General features: G+C 51.2%; 1 protein-coding gene across 1 annotated transcript in view; it reads left to right on the top strand.

The window, feature by feature from the left end:
• Efcab6 (EF-hand calcium binding domain 6) overlaps positions 1-21,212 on the top strand; it is a 176,264-nt gene that overhangs the window by 22,295 nt on the left and 132,757 nt on the right. The window contains 3 exon segments of the mRNA XM_048354229.1: positions 1,247-1,458; positions 6,058-6,146; positions 10,260-10,326. Of these exon segments, the coding sequence (XP_048210186.1) occupies positions 1,247-1,458; positions 6,058-6,146; positions 10,260-10,326 (368 nt within the window).

A 21,212-nucleotide genomic window follows, 5' to 3' on the forward strand; every position in this document is an offset into this window, starting at 1 on the left:
TTCATCCAGATGGGGACCCACAGTCTGTGCTCCTCTCATGTCCCGCATACACCCCAGCACCCACATCCCAGCGCCCAGCACACGGGGCAGGGCGGTTCCCATTTCCTCGGAGTCCCTGAATGCTTTCTTAGAGCACTCTGAGCCTTCTCTGCTGCCTTTCCATGGCTCGCTGCTCACGTGTCCTTCTGTCTTGGAAGGGGATGATCTAGATTTAAGCATGACACACGTTTCTCTCTAAAGAGCGGTCGAGGACAGGTGGACACTATACTTTTAAAGAGTGATTCGATTACTACTTCTCAACTAAATTCTCTTCCCATAGTCTTGTTTTTCTAATAATATCCTATGTGCTTTTTTTTTCTTTTTTGCCAGTCCTGGGGCTTGAACTCTGGGCCTGAGAACTGTCCCTGGCTTCTTTTTGCTTAAGGCTAGCACTCTACCACTTGAACCACAGCGCCACTTCTGGCTTTTTCTGTTTATGTGGTGCTGAGGAATTGAACCCAGGGTTTCATGTATACGAGGCGAGCACTCTACCACTAGGCCATATCCCCAGCCTCCTATGTACTTTTTAAAATAAGTGCCAGTACTCAGGCTTGAACTCAGGGCCTGGGTGCTGCCCCTTAGTTTTTTTACTCAAGCTCGTGCTCTACCAATTGAGCCATAGCTATGAGCTACTTCTGGCTTCAAACTGATTTCAAACTCAGCTTCCCGAGTAGCTAGGATTTTAGATCTAAGCCACCAGTGCTGAGCCCTCTGGGCTTTTATGAGAAGATTATCTTTCCCCCTGTTTCTCTTACTAATGTCATTGTTGTTACTCTCCAGTGACAAAATTTCAGAGGTAAAAATAAATGACCATAATAAGCCTGGAGCCATTGGCTAATGCTTGTAATCCTAGCGACTCAAGAGACTGAGATCTCAGGATCGAGGTTGAAAGCCGGCCAGGGCAGAAAAGTTTGTGAGACTCTCTTCTCCAGTTAACAACCAAAAAGCTGGATGTGAAGCTGCGGCTCAAGTGGTAGAGCACCAACCTGAGTGAAAAATCTCAGGGATAGCTCCTAGCCCCCGAGTTCAAGCCCCAGGACTGGCACAAATAAAAAAACAAACAAACAACAAAAAAAACCCAAGACGGTACATTTTCTGTGATAAGCCAAACAATGCCTGACCTCGTGGGCCTAAATATAGTAGAAGAACCTGCTGAGTTCTCTTCTTCTTTTTACGTGTTTAATAACAAGCTCCATCTCTCTTATAGCCACAGCCGTTGCAAATCCAACCTTGTCTTCCTCGGATATTAAGCAGATTCTATTTCAAAAAATTTCTGATAAAAGGAATGAATTGAAAAAGGTCTTCCAGATGCTCGATGTGGGACAGAACCAGACCGTGAGCAAGAATGAACTGAGAAGAACCATTACCACTTTCCTGCTGCCGCTCACCAGAGAACAGTTCCAAGATGTGCTGGCTCAGGTGTGTTCATGGGAACCAGGACGCGTGCCATGTGCTGGTTTTTATTTCTTATTTATTTTTTGTCAGTCACAGGGCTTGAATTCAGTGCCTAGGTGCTGTCCCTGAGCTCCTTTCCTCAAGGCTAGCACTACCACTTTGAGCCCCAGCACTACTTCTGGCTTTCTGGTGGTTCATTGGAGATAAGAGCCCTGCCTGGGCTGGCTTTGAATTGCAATCCTCAGATCTTAGCCTCTTGAATACCTAGGATTATAGACATGAACCATGAAACCTGGTAATGTGTTGATTTTTTTTATGTCACCTTTTAAGGCTATGCATATTTTTAATACTACTTTAGTAAGACAGAATTTACGTATCATTAAATATACTTTTTTAAAGTTATAAAACTGTCTTTTTTAATTTTCCAAATCTTTAAAAGAGATTTATAAAAGACAAAAAGCGTACTTTCTTGCAGACTGTCTTTTTTAAGTAAATGATTTGCTCTTAATTACAAGTACTGGGTATGACAATGCTTTCTTTTCAAAACCCATAACTACAAGAATGTATTTAAAACCTGTATGAATCCATGTTTTTAATTTATTCTCAGTTGTGCAACTGTCATAGTAACAGGCAACTTAAAAGCTGTTTTTGCTGGGCCCATGAACTAACTAAAAACAAGATAAGAAGGTGGAGGGCCGGGTTCCCCCTCTGCTCTGTGTCTGAGTCCTCTGATCTGAGCCCTTTCCTCCTGTGGTCACTTTGCAGTCAGCTCCAGGAAGGACAGGATTTACCTGGAATCATCTTGTGGAATAGCAAACTGCCCCTCACACAGGCTGGCTGTGTGTGTGTGTGTGTGTGTGTGTGTGTGTGTGTGTGTGTGTGTGTGTGCTCTACCACTTGAGCCACTGCTCTACTTGCAGCCCTTCTGGTAGGTATTTGGAGGTAGGATCTCACAGACTTTCCTGCCTGGCTGGCTTTGAACATAATCCTCAGATCTCAGCCTCCTGAGTAGCTAGGATTGCAGGCGTGAGCTACCAGTGCCCAACAGCACTGTGACTTTTAAAGAGCTCTCTTGTAAGCATTGCATTCATTTCCGCTGAATCTGGATTTAACTGACACTTTGTACCAAATGGAGAATTAAAATATTATTTCCTGCGGTGTACCCTTATAGTCATGATCCAATGTGTAATTTACAATTTTGACAATCTTCCCAAGCCTAATCAGATATGCAGGAAGGGAAAAAGTACAAAAAATATGAAGCATATATCTGGTTTTTAAAGGGACATCTGTTTTTTTATTATTTTTATTTTTTTAAAGAAGCCACTGAGAACCCAGGAATGTCAAAGGCATTTTTTTTTTTTTCCAGAGCAGGTCCTGTAGTCTCTCCTGAACTACAGACATGCTTCCCTAGAGCTTGTGACTGGTGGAACCTGGGGGTCAGTAATGAGGTCCCAGTGTGCTGTGGGTACCAAGGTCATGGCCAAGGTCGATGAGAGCAAAGGGCAGACCCCATGCTCCTGCCTGGGCCGCACTGACTGACTGCTCTAGGACTAACCCACAGAGAGGCTCAACCTCCCCTTCCTGGAGGTGGAGACCAAGAGGGCTCATGGGTATTTACCTTGGAAGGCGGGCGGAAAAAGCATTTTCTAGTTAGGGCTGAATTTCTGTTATCTCTGATTTCCTTCAAGAGTCATGCCAGGAGTGTTTTCATCTAGAACTGCAGCAGCTGGCCAGGGCGAGGGGGACCGGTGGCTTCCGTGCTCAGCCCTGTGCCTTGTGATTCTGCGTGGCCTCAGTCTCAGTACTAATGCAGACCACTGTAGAGAAGTTGATGGGTCCAGAGAGGGAGAACAGAGCTGGGTTGTGGGCCCCACGCAGTGCCAGGCCCGGGGTCTTCCTGGAAGATGCTGACGAGGGTTGACCCTGCCCTTCCCCCCACCGCTCCCCCCGCATCCCCCATCTCCAGACCCAGGCTGAGGCTCTGCTCCCTGCACTTCATCTTTGGGTGCTTTTGATCATTAAACATTTGTCACTGATTCATACATCCTAGACAGGGGTGTGTGTGGGAGCCTTCCCTTTGGTTTTCCAAGGCCTTCAGGCGGAGCTGTGCTCCGTGACAGCCCAGGCAGGGCGAGCAGGGTAGTGGCTCCAGGTCAGCTCTGTGCCATGCTGAGAGATCATGAGCTACCAAGGGGAAGCCTCTTCTCCCAGGAGAAACCTCCTCCCCTAGGGGTCACCTCCTCCTCCCCCCAGGGGTCACCTCCTCCCCCCCCCCAGGGGTCACCTCCTCCCCCCCCAGGGGTCACCTCCTCCTCCCCCCAGGGGTCACCTCTTCCTCCCCCCAGGGGTCACCTCCTCCCCCCCCCCAGGGGTCACCTCCTCCCCCCCCAGGGGTTACCTCCTCCTCCCCCCAGGGGTCACCTCTTCCTCCCCCCAGGGGTCACCTCCTCCCCCCCCAGGGGTCACCTCCTCCCCCCCCAGGGGTCACCTCCTCCTCCCCCCAGGGTTCACCTCCTCCTCCCCCCAGGGGTCACCTCCTCCTCCCCCCAGGGGTCACCTCCTCCTCCCCCCAGGGGTCACCTCCTCCTCCCCCCAGGGGTCACCTCCTCCTCCCCCCAGAGGTCACCTCCTCCTCCCCACCCAGGGATCACCCCTCCCCCCCAAGGGCCGCCTCCTCCTCCTCCTCCCCCAGGGGCCACCTTCCTAGGGCTACTACGAGCTTCATGTCCACGTTCCATGGTCCTTGCCTTCTGTTGTATTAGGGAAGTGCTGCACGTCTTTGGGCGATCAGGGTGTCGCACGTCTTTGGGCGATCAGGGTGTCTTTCCAGGCCCTTCCCCAGTCTCGCAGTCCCACAGGTTTTAGCTAGAGAAGAGAAATTGATTCCTTGGGGAGGCAGGCACCCGACCAGGCTTCACCCGGGCCACTCTATGGGGTTTTCGGGTGTCAGGTTTGATTCACCTGGTGGATCTACATGAAGCTTCATAATAAAGTATATTGACTTTCAGAAAACTTAAATTCTAGATTCGAATGCTCTGAATATTTGTATTGGAATTAGTTGTTTGCCAGTACTAGGATTTGAACCCAGGGTCTAGTGCTTGTTCTGCATGCTTGTTTGACCAGTGTTGTAGCACTTGAGACATACCTCTGGTCTGGCTGTTTGCTGCTTAGTTTTGGACATGAGTCTCATGGACTTTTGTGTCCTTTCTGGCATTGAACAGTCCTCTGAACTCAGGCTCCGGAATAGCAAAGATTTACAGGTGTGCTGTAGTGGTGCCTTGTTTACAAATTAAAATTTTATTTAGAAATCATTTTGAACTTCCAGAAAATTTGCCGTAAGAATGGCATGGCTAGTCCTCATGGGACACAAATCAAACTCATGTGGCCTTTGCTTAGCTTTAGGTGCTGTAAACATATTCTCAATAGTTTCTCCTAGAATCTCACATTGTGTGTGTGAGTGTGTGTGTGTTTGTGTGTACATGAGTGCACAAAGTCAGCAGAGCTAATGTATACCACATACTTTTTTTTTTTCTCTAAAAAAGTATTTGGAAAGAAGGGAAGAAGTGGTTTATTTCATAGTTCTTTGCTTTTAGTCCAAGTCTGGAACTAGAACTCAGTCTCAGATACTTTCACTCATTGGCTAGTGCTCTACTGAGCCACACCTCAACCCTCAGTTCTTTCTTTTTTGCCAGTCCCAGGGCTTGAACTCAGGACCTGGATGCTGTCCCTGAGCCTCTTTGTGCTCAGGCTAGTGCTCTACCACTTGAGCCACAGCGCCACTTCCAGCTTTTTCTGAGTAGTGTATTTATTTATTTTTTTCTGAGTAGATAAGACTTTTCTGCCTGGGCTGGCTTTGGACCATGATCCTCAGATCTCAGCCTCCTGAGTAGCTAGGAGCTACTACCGCATGAGCCACTGGCTCCCATCTCCCAGTTCTTCAGTGTATTGCTTCTAAGAAGCCGCAGCACTTTCCATCATTGCTGAGATAAATAGGCATGCCCCACCACACCCAGCTTCTTCTGGTGAGACAGTCTCCCAGACTTCCTTGTCCTTGCTAGCCTCAAACCGCAATCCTCCCAAATTCAGCTTCCTCCATAGCAGGGTTCAGCCACCACTTGGAGAAGGGGGCCTCAGGACTGGGAGGGCCTGGCTGGCCTCAAGCCGTGATCTCCCAGTCCCAGCCCCTCCGGCAGCTGGGATCACAGGTGTGAGACACAGTGTTCTGGCAAGACTTTTCAACTTAAAAATGACCTTTTCTATCTTAGAGCTATTTGGACATTTAGGAAATTTACACAGCACTGGGAGTATGCCTCAGCTTCTAATGTATGTAACTAGAATATTTTTAAAAATTAATTTCATCTTTATTTTTAGATAGATTTTAGGCTTGGCCAAATTTGGACCTAGAGTTTAGATAACTGTGGCTGGCACACTGACTCTCAGACTGGGATTACAGACTGGCGTCGGTGCTTGGTTTTCTGAGGCTGCCTGTGACCTCAGACACTGGAGAGGTGGTTGAAAATGTGTTCCAGCGGAAGCTGAGCTTCGGAACCCACCTGTGGGCTCGTCTGTGTTGCCTGCACCCTAATTCTCGAAACTGCTGTTCCTCTTCCTATTTGAATGTAGCTCCCTCTGACCAGCTCTGGGAAAGTGCCATACATGGAATTCCTGTCCACATTTGGAGGGATTGACCTGAACATAAACGTTATAAAGAGGTAAGTGTTATTCAGTCACGGGTAAATGTGAAGTTGAGATGACGAGTAAACACTGTGACAAAAGGGCCCAAGAAACCATCACAGCCACGGTTATCTGTATCTTCTTTTTTTCCTATGGTTATCTAGCCCAGGATGGCCTTGAACTTATCATGGTCCTCTTGCCTCAGCCTCGGGATGGCTGGGATTAAGGGCATGCGCCAACGTGCCTGGCTTATATCTACAGTTACATGAGAAGTGAGCTCATAGAGCTTACCCATAGAACTCATAGAGTTCAGTGGGTTGATCTTCAGTCAATTTTTTTTTTTGGCTAGTCCTGGGCCTTGAACTCAGGGCCTGAGCACTGTCCCTGGCTTCTTTCTGCTCAAGGCTAGCACTCTGCCACTTGAGCCACAGCGCCACTTCTGGCCGTTTTCTATATATGTGGTGCTGAGGAATTGAACCCAGGGCTTCATGTATACAAGGCAAGCACTCTTGCCTCTAGGCCATATTCCCAGCCATTCAGTCAAACTTTTATCCAGAGAATATTCTAACATATATATAAGAGATATTTCAGAATGAGCCAAGGGATATTGTAATGAAATAGAAGCATAGCACATGAAAAATGAGACAAAACACACTATAAATGATATATTTTGGATTTGGAATAATGGATTCCATTATTATGCTGTTTTCTTTCCATTTAATTTCTTTCTTTTGATCCATCTTTCTGTTTTTGGGGGGGCCTGAAGATTGAATCCATGGTGTTGGCTGGCATCTACTGCTTGAGCCACGCCTGGCTTTTCATTCTGCAATGAGATAATAGCATTTCAAATGAGGTGGTTTATGTGCGTTTTCACTGTTGTTAATTGGAAAGTGATGCGTTTTGTTGGCTAGAAAGGGAATGTTAGCATCTTGTCTGAGCCCTTTTGGCCTCTTATTGCCCCAGCATACACATAATGCTCATTTGCTTCATCTTCAAAGTGAGGGGCTGAGGCATGGCATTGAGTGTCTCTGTCAGCTGGGAAGTTCTCGGCTGCTAGCGTATGGTTTGTGCACAGTCTAGGAAACAGTGGTTTAGTAGAATGGCTGTGCTAATGATTGCACTCTAAGTGAATAAACTCAGTTTCCTCAGGAGCTGAGTACAGTGCTACAGGAAAGAAACTCGATCCCCACTCAAGCGGGTCTTTTATTTTTTTTGGCCAGGCTGAAATATTTATTTGAAAACAATGAAAACACAGATGCAATGTATTATACAAAGAAAGGTCTTAATACCAGAATAGAAGTCCTGTTGGGAGGAAACAAAAGGCAGTGGCGGCCTGCCCTGGGAAGGGAGGCACTCTGTGAGAAATGAGATTTACCTAGAGCAACTATTCTACTGGAGAATTGGGAAAGAAGTTAAAACACAGAAGAAAAACGAACCCAGCCCATCCCTGCAAACCTACACCATGGGAGTCAGTTCTCAGTCCGAGAAATCAGCACTGTCGCTGAGACTGAGCGGAGCTGCCTCGGCTTGTCCTTGAGTGGGGTCAGCTTCAAGCAGGGCCTTCAAACCTGAGGTAGTTGGTCACCTGCAAAACCTGGCTGGACAGACAGAGCTACGCCCGGAATGGGGTCTTCTCCTATTGCCTTGGCTCCTAGGCAGAAGGCAGTGACCACTGGGCCACTGGTTCAAGCGGGTCTTGAGTTTGCCCAGTGTTCTTGACTGAATCCTCACTCTCGCTTAGTGCAAGAGGACCAGTGGGGAGTTGATCACATTTCTGGAGCCACAGAAGATAGCCATTCTCTGTGGCTTGCTAGTGTTGTTTTGACTCTGTATTCCTCCTCTTGACCCGGACCCATCCCTGTTTGTGTGACAAGATTGTTGTACGGACCATAACTAGTTCAAACACACTTCATTGCAAAAGCTAAAAGGATGAGGGATTGTGGGGCAGTGCTGGGCTTTGAACTCAGGGCTTTGCACTCCAATGGCCGTCACTGTACCATTTGAGCCATACACCCTGCCACCTGCCTACTTTCTTTTAAGGTGAAGACCTTTTTTGGCAGGATCAGGCATCAGACCACAATCCTCCTAGCTATAGTCTCCCATGTAACTAGCTAGAATCACAGGTGTGCACAAACATGCCAGCTAATTGGCTAGAATGGGGTCTCACTAATTTTTTTGTTTTGACTGGCCTTGAACCAGGATCTCTCCCACCCTCTACCTCCAAGTAGCTGAGATCCCAGGTGGGGGCCGGTGCCCAGCAACAAGAGATTTAAAAACAAATTCTTACTGAGAAACTTTTGTCTAATAAGTTACTTGAGATGAAAATGATCCTAAGCTACTCTCTTCAAGATAAAAGGTTAACTATCTATGGTACATTTGAAAGATTATTTGCTCTGAAGCTGGATTCTCTGTTGCTGGAGACAATGCATCGCAGCAAACCGCCTTCTCCTCCCAGCAATCCCTGCGGTAGGCTCTGTGCCACGCACAGCATTTCCGCTGTGCGTCACAGTTAAGGCACGTGCACACCTCTTCACACGTCACTGAGCCGACAAGGACTTCTCCCGTGGGTGTTGTGCATCCACGACTTTAAGTGTAAAAGGCTTTGATCCTTCGGCCAAAAGACAGTATCAGACTGAGTAAAAATTCCAACTGTTTACATTTTTTTTTTTCTTGCTGGTCCTGAGGCTTGAGCTCAGGACCTGGGCTGACCCTGAGCTCTTTCGCTCAAGGCTAGACCTCTACCACTTGAGGTACAGCTCCACTTCTGGCCTTTTTGGTGTTTAATTAGAAATAAGAATCTTACAGATTTCCCTGCACGGACTGGCTTTGAACTATGATCCTCAGCTCTCAGCCTCCTGAGCTGGGATTCCAGGTGTGACCCACCAGTGCCCATCCTCCACTATTGACCTTTTAAAACTAAAGGTGCATTTAAGAAAAGGATGGAAAAGGCTGAAAGAAATGGAAAAATATACCATACAAAAGTAGAACAAGAGGAAGCAACACTATTAATTTCTGACAAAATAGATGTTAGGATATCAGTATTTGATTCTAACAAATGTTCTACTTAAAAGACAAAGATAGAAAAGTCTAGGAAGAGAAAAACCTAAACATAAGAAAGATGAGAAGAGAAAGGATTTAGGAAGACATACCATTTGAGACATTTTCAGAAAATTCCTGTCTCCAAGTTACTATCTGAGAACAGGTGATCACAGGGTCCCGAAGCCCAGAGATGGCGGGGTGGGGCTGGGGGGGTGGTGGAATCAGGGCATAGATCAGGAAAGGCACTTGGGAAGGGCAGAGGGAGAGGTTAGCTGTGATGAGGCTGCGTTGGTCAGTCGGGGGGAGGCCTTGGTGGGGACTGCAGCCTGCTGGGTTCCAGCTCCCGCTTCTGACCACGGGCGTGGTGCACTCATCCGGTTTATCCCCTCTGGTCACTGCCATCAGCAGGGACAGCGTCTGGCTCACCGCCACAACCCAGACCTGGTGTGTCGGATGCACTGTACAAATGCTGAAGCATAGGGGCGGGGGGCCTAGTTCTGCCTCCTCAGCTCTCTACCCTGCGCCCCAGCTCCACCAGGGCGCTCCAGAGAGACTCCCAGGGATTCTACACAGTGCAGAAGATTGAATGGAGAAAGGCAGACGAAGCCAAAGGCACACTCCGCCGTTCCTAAGCGGTCGGAGTGCACCTCGGAACGGCCGTTGGCCTTACGTCTCCTTTCACAGTGAGGAAACAGACAGAGAGAAGTGAAGTCGCTCACTCATATTCATACTTCAGGCTGACCAAAAAATGCTTTGTACTTTAACAGAGATGTCTTAAGCCCAGGGCTGGTGGCTCACACCTGTTACTTCTAGCTACTCGGGAGGCTGAAATATGAGGATCAAGGTTCAAAGCCAGCCTGGCCAGAAGTTTATGAGACGCTCAGCTCCAAATGACCACTGAAAATGCTGCCAGTGGAACTGTGGCGCACGTGGTAGAGTTTCAGCCTGGAGCGGGGAGACGCCAAGCAAGAGCACGAGGCCCCAGGAACTGGCACCAAAAACCAGGAAAAAAAGAGAGCTGACTCAGAAATCCTTCCTAATGATTCTGTAGGTTCTGTGAAAGCATTTCTTTGACTAAAACATCTTGTCAAAGATTTTTATATTTTTTGAAGGGGAAATGGAAGTGAAATGGATTGCTGCCGGACACTGAAAGAACTTGAATGCCAGCTTGGAGAGAAGGTAATGCGAGCTTCGGGAAGGGTCCCCCCGCTTCCAGTCCGTGGCAGGCACCCGCTGAGGAGCGGGATTCTAATGAGGTGCCCCCTGTCCAAGCTGGACCCTAAAGCCCTCTGGCTAAGGTGACATCAGAACCAGTCCCCGGGATGGCTGGGGTCCCCAAGCCTTCGCCATGGCAGGCGGATGGCCTCTTCTAGTGAGCGGCACAGGTAGAAGTCTTGGACTATGAACTGCTTTGGGGGAGATCTTTGAGTCTGCTAGGCTTTCTTTAGAAAGTGGCTGTTTTTCCTGGGTGAATGCTGATCAAGAGCAGCTGGGGGGCTGGGGATATGGCCTAGTGGCAAGGGTGCTTGCCTCGTATACATGAGGCCCTGGGTTCAATTCCTCAGCACCACATATACAGAAAATGGCCAGAAGTGGCGCTGTGGCTCAAGTGGCAGAGTGCTAGCCTTGAGCAAAAAGAAGCCAGGGACAGTGCTCAGGCCCTGAGTCCAAGCCCAGGACTGGCCAAAAAAAAAAAAAAAAAAAAAAAAAAAAAGAGCAGCTGGGGCCCGGGGTGGGGGTGGGGGGGGCGAAGGGGCCGGGGAGGGGAACCCGGCAGACTTGCAGCGACACGCGTTCAATACCGAGTGATCTGTCCCGAGAGCCGCTGCGTTGCGTGCAGGAGCAGAGCGTGTGGCTTCATTCTTGCCGATTCCGGAGGCCTCGCTGTGGCTAGGACCGGGAGGAGGTGGTGATGCCATGCGAGGCTTGGAACCTGATGCTTGTTTAAAGATGCATTGGAGTCTGTCAGTTACAGGGCTTAATTTATTTGATACAATATGTTGGTTTGGAATGCAACGGATTTACTTTCTTTTCTGAACTCTTTTGAGACTTTCATACATTTCAAAATCAAAAAATAACTAGAGATCCACACAATGTTGGCTTCAAGTTTGCTTGTTAGTTCCATTGAGGCCAAAAAAAAAAAATCCATCTTAATATGGTAATTTGTTTGTCTTCCGTGCGGGAAAACCTGATGCAAGCAGCGGCCCTGCCATCGTCTTCCTCTTCGGCTTTGTGCCCGCGTTATTCTGGAGGGAACACGTAGCGGGGTTGATAACCTTTCTCTCTATTTGTCTGTGCGTAAACCATGTTAAGATGAAACGGTACTGGCAAAGCCATTGCTTGTGACAGTCATCCTAGCAGTGTGATTGAGGTTATGGATCTACACCATCCTGTGGGATATCACAGTCAGCAGGGAGAGAGGGGACACAGCAGGGGAGGGTTGGGGGTGGGGTCACCTGAAACAAACAAGACCAAGAAGACCAAATGGAGCCCAGCGCTCTCCCGCCTTCAGGTCACTCCTTTCCCTTCCTGCTCCTCCCAGGGATCAAGGTAGACACCCCCATCCCCGTGTGTGTGTGTGTGTGTGTGTGTGTGTGTGTGTGTGTGTGTGTGTGTGTGTGTGTGTGTTGGTACAGGGACTTGAGCTCAGGCCTTGGGCACTGGCCCTTAACTAACTTTTTGTTCAAGGTTAGCACTCTACTACTTGAGCCGTAGCTCCAGCTTTTTGGTGGTTAATTGGAAATGAGTCTCATGGACTTCTCTGATCAGACTGGCTTTGAACCATGATCCTTAGACCACAGCTTCCTGAGTAGCTAGGATTACAGTTTTGGGGCACCATCCTGTGAAGACAAGAAGATGAGGGTGAAAAGCCGAGGAGCAACGGCTGAGAGAATGCTCTATCTTGGGGTTGCAGCCCGTGTAGACCACACCCCAGTTCCACCTCCCACCCTGACTCGGGGCAGGCAGGCAGGCCGGGCCGTGGACCCAGGCTGACCCAGGCTTCTGACCTGGGCCTCTGCAGTCTACCAGCCAGGTGGCCTTCGGCAAGTCCTTGTCATTGGGTTTCTGTATCTGTCGGTGGGGATCTCACCCATCTGGAAAATCTGAGGTTGAAAATACCCAGCAGGGGCAACCCCACAGGGATGCAGTGGGCAGTGAGCCTTGGAAGCCTGGGGGAGGAGGGACGCACTGAATCCTGGGGGCTGCCGTTCTTCCTCCTGCAGCTGCAGCTCCCCTGAGTCCCTTCCCCCCTCCTCTTCCTGGAATAGAGTGGCTGAGATGAACAGGCCCAGTAAGCCCGCCCTGTCCACGGCTGCTCCCCAGCGCCTCCTCGTGGTAGGTCATGGGTCGTGCTGGAGCTTGAGAAGGCCACCAGGATTACTGAAGCCAGGTCTCCAAGCCTGGTGACAGTTGGTGAATGAAAAAGAGGCTCATTATTGTGCCTTAGCGATGAAGCCAAATAAGTGGATTGCTTGCTGCTTATTGGCGCCAGCAGTACAAGTGCATCTCTCGGAACTTGGGGAGTTGGACTTTGTTAGTGCACATGTGGCTCAGCCTTCTCAAACCCACAAATAAGTAGTTGCTTAGCTAGACTCTCAGCCCTGCTGGTACTTCAGTACTTCCTGTGCGGCGAGCTCCGTGTGATGGCTGCTTTCCCCGCCTCTGCCTCCTTCTGGAGCCCTGGCCCTCCTTCATGCTCATTGCCCGTCTTAATCTGGGCTCTGAGCACCACCTCTTCCTGTCAGCCCCAGGGAGCAAGCCAGGCTGGATGGTCTTTAGAACACATCTGTGCTTCGTGACTGTGCCATTGTCCATTCCCACATGGCCCACCCGGCGTCAGGTAGCGGGGCGGCCCTGCCAGCCATCAGCCCCAGTGTAAAATCGGCACAGCAGTCCACCTAGCCGTTACCAAGGGGCCTCCGTGGGCAAAATAAGACTAGGTGCTTTCCTCTAGTCCCCTGGCTGTACCTCAGATGAGCTGGCTCGGGTTCTCTGGTCTTCCGGTTCTCTGCTCCCATAATCTGGAAGTGGAGGGATCTAGGGAGACTCAGCCGCCCGGAGTGGCCTCCTGGGGACGGGGCGGTGAGCTGTGGACAGCATCTGGCCATCCATGGAGTTTACCACGAAACCTGCTATGAGAGCATTTCACCAGTGACTAAGGACAACACGAACAAAGGCTTGGTGTCCTGTAGATTCTCGGTCAACGTCAGGCAGTCCTCTCTCCACTGACCAGGGGAGCTGGTTTTCCTGGCTAAACCCTTCCAGGGGCAGCTCAACCTGCCAGCAGGTGGCAGCCCTAGCCGTACCAGGGCGAGCTCTCTTGGTGCCTGGCCAGAGCCGCCTCCTCCCTGGCTGCGACCTCAGCTGGGGCCTCGGGTATAGGGAGCCTTGGTCCCGACAACAAATTCTTCTTTCCTTCTGGTCACCAAGAGGTTACCTCCATTCCTGGCATACTGCACAGATACTTGAAGGTCAGTTTTTCACAATGTGCTGTTCTTCCATGACAACTCTTCAAAAACAGGGGAAAGCTGCTCCCATGGTTCACAGCCCAGCACGTGTCCCAAGCAGACCCGCCCTGGCCATGGCCCCGGCTCCCCCTGCCCCCGTGCGGATCCCTCTGTGGAGGACATGGCCACCGAAGAGGCACAGCTGGACCAGAGGGGACTGGAGGGTTGGTTGGAAAGGAGAAGGGAGGAGTGTCGAATGGACTGGAAGGAAGCCTGCCTCCCCACAGCCTGGCCCTCCTCTTCCAGACATTAGCGTGATCTGCCGACTCCAGGCGTAGTCACTGTGAGCGGCTTGAGCCCTTGCTGGGAGTTCTCGGGAGAGCTCTGCTGTAGGAAGTCACCTAGCTCCCATGAGCTGTGCATGAGGCAGGAGCCCCTGCTCTCCAGTGCTGGCACAGGGGAGGCTCCAAACAAGCACACAGCCCGGCCAGGCGCGCAGCGCTGAGTGGAGACTGTAATCCCAACCTCAGCCGGGTCCAGAATTCTTAACCCCTGTGCTATTCTGCTTCTGTGTGCACGCGCGTGTGCGTGTGTGTGTGTGTGTGTGTGTGTGTGCGCGCGCACTGGTACTGGGCTTGAACTCGGGGCTGGGTCAGTCGCTCTTAGCTTTTTCACTTGAGGCTGGCACTCTAACCACTTGAGCCACAGCTCCACTTCCGGCTTTCCTGCCCAGGCTGGCTTGGATCAGAGTCCTCAGATCTCATCTTCCTGAGTTGCTAGGATTACAGGTGTGAACCATCAGCCCTGGGCTGCCATTTGCCTCTTGAGGGGGCCTTTCAAGAGAGCGGTTGAGAGTGATTTCGTCAGCAAATGTGGCATGCTCACTCCCCGCCTCAGAGAGCAGCTCTGTTGCCATGCCCTGGGAGTACCGGGGGCTCCGTCCGTTCCACTCAGGGGGCCATCCTCCCATCCTTGTAGCATCCTTGAGCTGGCTCCTCTTTCCTTTTCTGGGGTCCCGCCACCTCCCACCCCTTCCTGCTCTTGTCTCTTGTGTCTGTTGTCTACCGTGCAGGACCCGAGTCCCACCTGGGCACCAAGGGCAAATCCCAGGCCCCAGACTTACTCACACTGGAGGTTAAGACTCAGCAGGAAGGAAAGGGTTCCAGGAAAGGCTGGTGTGTGGTCAGGTAATGGTGCTCACCATTGGCTCCCACGTGAGATACAACAGAAATGGAGGAGGCTAGGGAAGGAGGGAAGCCCAGCCGGCCCTGCCCTGCCCTTGGGGCGGCTCATGCCAATTCGGCCACTGCAGACTGGAATTCAAGACCGTGCAACTCAGTTAGGAAAGTACAGAGAGAAAAGCCCCAGAGCCCTGGGTTGTTTGTTCCCGTATCTTGTCATTCTCCAAGCCAGAGAAACCCTCCAAGGGAAAAAAGGCCCCAAGGCTTGGGTGCCATGATGCGGGAACATCTGGCCCACCAGTCAGCTGTGACCAGCGTGTCTGTGGCCGCCAAGTCCTCCGCGCGCGTGTTCGCGGATCAGCACAGCGCCTCGGAGCTCTGGCGGAGCCTGGGTCGTCTCCGAAGCAATTAGTAAATAACGGGAGGTGCCAGGCTGCTTGCTCGCTCTACAAGGTCCCTGTGGAGAAGGCGCAGATTCCTCCTCCTCCACTGGCGGATTTTCTTCCTAAAAGAGACTCAGAAACAGAGAGACAGTTGTTAGAAGCACACCCCTGAACAGTGCATCCCCACGTTTTCATGAATGGACGTGCGGCAGTGGCCTTGTTAGAAGTCTGTGTCTCCCCCCCCGCCCGGCAAGCCGAGACCATCGGGTGGAGCACAGCAGCCCGGTTCGCCCCTCCGTCTCCTCCTCTTGCTCCCCTCAGCTCACTGGGGTGCACTTGGTATGAACTGCCTATTGCGGTAGGTATTTGAATACCTCTCCTCTTCTGTCTGAAGAAAACATTAGCATATCACAGAGTGGTGGGGACAGATTGCATCAGAGGCACTGCTTCCTCCCCGCAGAAAAGCCTATCAATCACCGCAGAATATAGCGATTAATAATGTCACAGCTTTTCTTTGCGGCTCTGTGCAGCTCCATGAAGAGTAGCGCTTGCTTTTTCATCCAAGGAATCTCACACCACAGAGCAATCACTTGCCACTTTATAACAAAATTATACTGAAAGTACTTCTACCCCAGGTCCTATTTGGGGGTATGATATTACTAATTTACCGAAACCTTCAAAAGGAAACTGCAACAAAAATTCTGTTGTATCTAAGTTTATAGTCATTTCCCACTATGTATCTTTTTTTTTTCCTTTTAAAATAATGTAGCCCCGCATATGACAAATGCACAATCTAGCACAAGCATCAGCCTGAGCTGAGGGGTGTTTGGGACGCGTGTGTTGGGGACAGCCCGCAGCCCAGTGGACAGGAGCAGGCCATCTCCCGCGAAGCTCGTCCTCCTCTGGGAGACGGCCCGTGTTCACAAGGCGGCCCCAGTGTTGCCGAGAGTCCCAGAGACAGGACGGGGGAATGAGCTCACTCTGGGGCCAGGCCCAGAGCACGCACACCTACAACTCCAAACACCTACAAGCTGGTGCTTGGAAGACAGAGCTACCCGCCAGGCCCATGTGCGGGTCCTAAACAGAGCCCTCTGCGTGGCAACTGCTCCCCTCCCGCTGTGGCCGCAGCAGCCGGGCCCTGGCCCTGGCATCCCCGTCGGTGCTGTGAGCACCCTGTACGGCTCCCTGCTCGCGCTCTCTCTCTTCCCCTTTAGAGCCTGTGGGCACACGAGCCACAGGTCAGCTCTCAGCCCCAGTGGAAATGCCACGGCGGTGGTTGCCCACGGAGCCCGCTTCAGGGCTACATGAGACCCCGGAGAGGCGGCGTCCGGAGCCCCCCACGCACAGGGGCGCGTTTTCCTTAGCGCCTGGAGTATTCTGCAGCGTGCCACTTGTTTATGAGTAAGTTCTGTATTCTGCAGGCCGTGTCTCCATTTTGCTCACTGCTATGTCTCCAGTGCCTTGGGCAGCCGTTGGCATCGGACGCTTTCTTGGCCGGTGTTTACGGATGAGTCACGTTTTGTAGGCCAGTTTGTGGGACTTGGGGGTTGGGGGCAGGCGGAAACACCGTGCTAGGCTGGAGATCGTGTGTGGACCAGGCCTGGAGTCTGAGTGCGTGCTGAGGACAGGGTGGGGAGTGACGCCGAGTCACTTGCAGGACACAGAGGGGTGCAGAAGAGCTGTGTGCTCGTGGCAGCACTCTGTGGGTCTTCTGAGGCAGGCTGGGACAGGTCAAGCTTGAAAGGGAGGCTGGAAAAAGGTATTTGAAGGCCAGATTTTGCCCCTAAAGCATGGGGCAGGAAGGAGAGTTTGCTGAGAATACGAGGTGCATGGGGAGTGTGGCGAGGAGTGGGTACCTGCTAGGGGATCAACTGAAGTTGGGGTGCCTGTTATCAGGCCTGTAATGAGCTACCTCTTTTATATTTTATTTTATTTTATTTGCCAGTCCTGGGGCTTGAACTCAGGGCCTGGGCGCTGTCCCTGAGCCTCTCTGTGCTCAAAGCTAGTGCTCTACACTTGAGCCACAGCGCCACTTCCGGCATTTTTGAGTAGCTTATCGGAGATAAGCGTTTCATGGGCACTTGTCTGCTAGCATTGAACCATGATCCTCACATCCCAGCCTCCCGAGTAGCCAGGGCTGCAGGCGTGAGCCACCGGCACCTGACTTGAGCCACCTCCTCTAAGTCATAAAGAAGGTGTATTTGGTTCTGTTCCAAGGTCGAAGGCCAGCCACCTGTTATTACCACCATCAGCCCGCTGGCGCGTGTGCACCGAGACCAGTCCTTGTCTCCGGACGCTCGGGATGGTGTGGGAGCGCCGGAGTAAGTGGCGGGCCCCAGTGGCTCCAGCGTGTGACTGGCTGGCACATCACTCCGGTCAGGAGGACCGAGCGACGAAGGAAGTGAGAGCCGCTTTGGGTCTGGGTACCGATGCGCGTGCCAGGTCCACCGAGCCTCCGCTGTGCTGAGGCTTCAGAGCATGGCAGCAAATGCAGTGTAGATTTAGGGGTGAATTCAGTAGGACTGGCGGTGATGTGAAGGCGAAGAAGAGACTCAGAGCGGGGCTCGGTTCTGTCATGGGGTCCTGGGACGATCGGAATACAGTGTGGGTTTGGCAAAGAAGACCCAAGTTCACCTGGCAAACTGGGTGAGAAGAGCCTACATCTTCTCCCCTCCTCTCCCCCAACGACTTGCCGCCTGGAAGAGTGATGTGGTTGATGTCCTCAGCCCCCACCCTGTTCTCTCTTGCTTTCTTCCTTCTGCTGGTTCATTAATCCCAAGACAGGAAGAGCCATCTGGGTCTCACCTTTCCTCCAAGGCCAGGCTGAAACCTACACACGGGGCCCTGTGGCGCCCCTAGTGGCCAGCAGTGGTCCTGGAGTGCTAGTTGGACTCCCGGCCTGGACTTTGTTTTGCCCAAGGCTAGCACTACACCACTAGAGCCACAGCTCCACTTCCAGCTGTTTTGGTGGTTAATAAGAGTCTCGTAGACTCTCATGCCTGGGCTGGCTTTGAACCTCAATCCTCAGATTGCAGCCTTCTGCATAGCTAGGACTAGAGGCAAGGACCACTCGCACCCGAGGAACTCTTACCTGGAGGAATGCCACTTGGGGCCTGCTGGAGGCAGGTGTTGTTCTAACTCTGGTTCAGTTCTCGTGATGGGGGTCTCTGGCTGGCGCTGGGCTGGGCAGTACCCGGCGCTGGCCCGGTCAGGAAGCTTGGCGCTGCGGCCCGCCTGCTGGGTTCTCTTTCTTTCCTGCAGACAGGCCCATGCCTGTAGCGCGCAGGCAGAGCGGTGTGCTCTGTGGGTGGCAGCCCCTCCTGGCGTAAGCGAGCTGAGGCGAGGGCAGCCAGAGCCCAGGATTCTCCGCCTGCCCCTGGGATACAGCTGGTATCCCATGGATGTGAGCTGGGCAAGGGCGGAAAAAGGAAAGCCAGGAAAAATTTCCTAGCCCGCTCCTGCCATGGCAGTTCAGTGGGTAGAGTTCCTTATTAGGAATCACTTAAACATGAAAATCAAACACAGATGTACGTGGCTCGGGGACCGGCAGCTTTCCCTCTTCATTCTGGCTACAGGGAGACCCAAGGCTATATAGATTTTTTTTTGGTCCATCATGGTAACTAAGACTTTGTGGTTTCTTTCTTTCTTTTTTGTCTGCTCTCTTTTCTCCATTTTCATGGCTCTAATTTGGCTGTCTTTTTATGAAAGCTTGTTCAGTTGTGGGTAGAGGCAGGGTATGCATATGTTCAATGGAATGACTGCATAGTCCTTTGGCCCTTTGGGGTGCGCTCCAAAGCAATGGGAGCCGAAGCCAGCCCCCTACCCTCCCCGAGAGAGAGAGAGAGAGAGAGAGAGAGAGAGAGAGAGAGAGAGAGAGAGAGAGAGAGAGAGAGGCCCAGGCTTTGTTCAAGGTGAGCCACACCCAGCTACCACTTTCCCGGTCTTCCCCTCCCCTCCTCACCCCCTCCCTGAATTGAAAGTTTGTGTTTATGAGATTCTGAATGTAGTCTAATTTTTTCCTATCTGGTTTGGCTTCTCTCTACCAGCTGGTAAATAGGAATCGTTCACTGTAGGAGGCCAGTACTCCGCAGAGTGTAAACAGATGGAGTCGATATAAAGTGACAAGTTAGACTGCGACTGAGAATACAGAGCCAAAACTCGGAGCATAACAGTCGAGCTACTGATCGCGTTCCAGTTCATTTAGTCCTGAATAGTGCCTCGTATCTGCACAGCTGTGTTGTTCTCCCCCCCCCCCCCTTTCTTTCTTCTGGGTTGATAATGACAATTTCAAAGAAAAACTTTAATTAAAGATTTTATACAAAATAGCCAAAAGTAGAATAATAAGGAAAATGAGCATTGATGTGTTTATTGTAAGAGAAATCCTTTTTCATGGTGTCATTGAAATTTTTTTTTTCTCTCTTAAATTTCAAACGAGTTTGGTGGTGATGACAGAAAGGTGCCAGACTGACAGCAGTGGGTGCTGAACCAGGGTTGGGGGGGGGCTGCTAAAAGCCCCCCTCCCAGAGCTGGGTCTGCAGGTGGCGGGGGCCGTGGCTCCTGACCTCCTTCTGTCAGAGTCAGGCAGGAAGCAGCTCTGGGAGGGGAGCAGAGTGGAACACAGCGTGGCCGAGCCAGGAGCCGGGAGGGCCGGGGCTAAGCTGGCTTGCAGGTCCCGCTGAACCAGATCCAGAGAAGGAACCATTGGGCCCCGTTGTGGCTCCTTAGAATCTGGGTGGTCGTATTTCTTGGGTTTTTCAGCACTTCTTCCCGGAGCTCACAGTGCCTTAAAAAAAGCATTTTAAACAAAGAACTGCAGAGTAATAAGCCCCTCCACGGCAGGCAGTTTATTGAGCCGACTGAGCTCAGTGGGGCACAACCATGAAGCAGATTCATTTCCTTCTCTTGCCACCCTCCAGCAGCAAGTCTCTCCTGCCTGTCCCGGAGGACCGCGGCAGCCCTCGCGCCTTGAGGCGGGGAGGTGCCAGCCAGTCTGCTCTCAGGCAGCCCCACGAGGAGCTGTTAGGGTGGCAGGGCTTAGAAGGTCTCTGAACTACGAGGCTTCTGATCGGAGCCCCCTCCAGACGACTTTGGCACCCACGCTGGGAGTTCACCCCCACCCTGGTGCCGCCAGGGTCCCCTCAACCCATGAGCAGCCCCCGGGGAGCAGTCATGCCCATGATTTCCTTCTTTCTCTTCCTCTTCTTCTTGTTCTTCTTCTTGTTCTTCTTCTTGTTCTTCTTCTTGTTCTTCTTCTTGTTCTTGTTCTTCTTGTTCTTGTTCTTCTTCTTCTTCTTCTTCTTCTTCTTCTTCTTCTTCTTCTTCTTCTTCTTCTTCTTCTTCTCTCTTCTCCTTCCTCTTCTTCTTCTTCATCTCCTCCTCCTCCTCTTCTTCTTCTTCATCTCCTTCTCCTCCTCCTCCTCCTCTTCCTCCTCCTCCTCCTCTTCCTCTTCTTCTTCTTCTTCTTCTTCTTCTTCTTCTTCTTCTTCTTCTTCTTCTTCTTCTTCTCTTCCTCTTCCTCTTCCTCCTCCTCCTTCTCCTCTTCTTCTTCTTCTTCATCTCCTCCTCCTCCTTTTCCTCCTCCTCCTCCTTTTCCTCCTCCTCCTCCTTTTCCTCCTCCTCCTCCTCCTCCTCCTCCTCCTCCTCCTCCTCCTCCTCCTCCTCCTCCCCCCTTCTCCTCCTCCTCCTCCTTGTTGGTGTATTTTTAAACTATTATTATTATTATTGTTGTTGTTGTTATTATAAAGGTGATATACAGAGGGTTCACAGTTACATAAGTCAGGTAAAGAGTACATTTCTTTTTAGACAATGTCACCCTGTCCCTTGCATTCTCCTGTTTTCTGTCTTCTTGGTGTCTTTTTTTTTCCCAGTCTTGGGCTTGAACTCAGGGCCTGAGCACTGTCCCTAGCTTCCTTTTGCTCAAGGCGAGGACTCTATCACTTGAGCCATAGTGCCATTTCCAGCCTTTTCTGTTTATCTGGTGCTGAGGAACTGAACCCAGGGCTTCATGCATGCTAGGCAAGCACTCTACCACTGAGCCACATTCCCAGCCCCAT

The sequence above is a fragment of the Perognathus longimembris genome, chromosome 1 (assembly GCF_023159225.1).
Source record: "Perognathus longimembris pacificus isolate PPM17 chromosome 1, ASM2315922v1, whole genome shotgun sequence".
Classification (NCBI taxonomy): domain Eukaryota; kingdom Metazoa; phylum Chordata; class Mammalia; order Rodentia; family Heteromyidae; genus Perognathus; species Perognathus longimembris.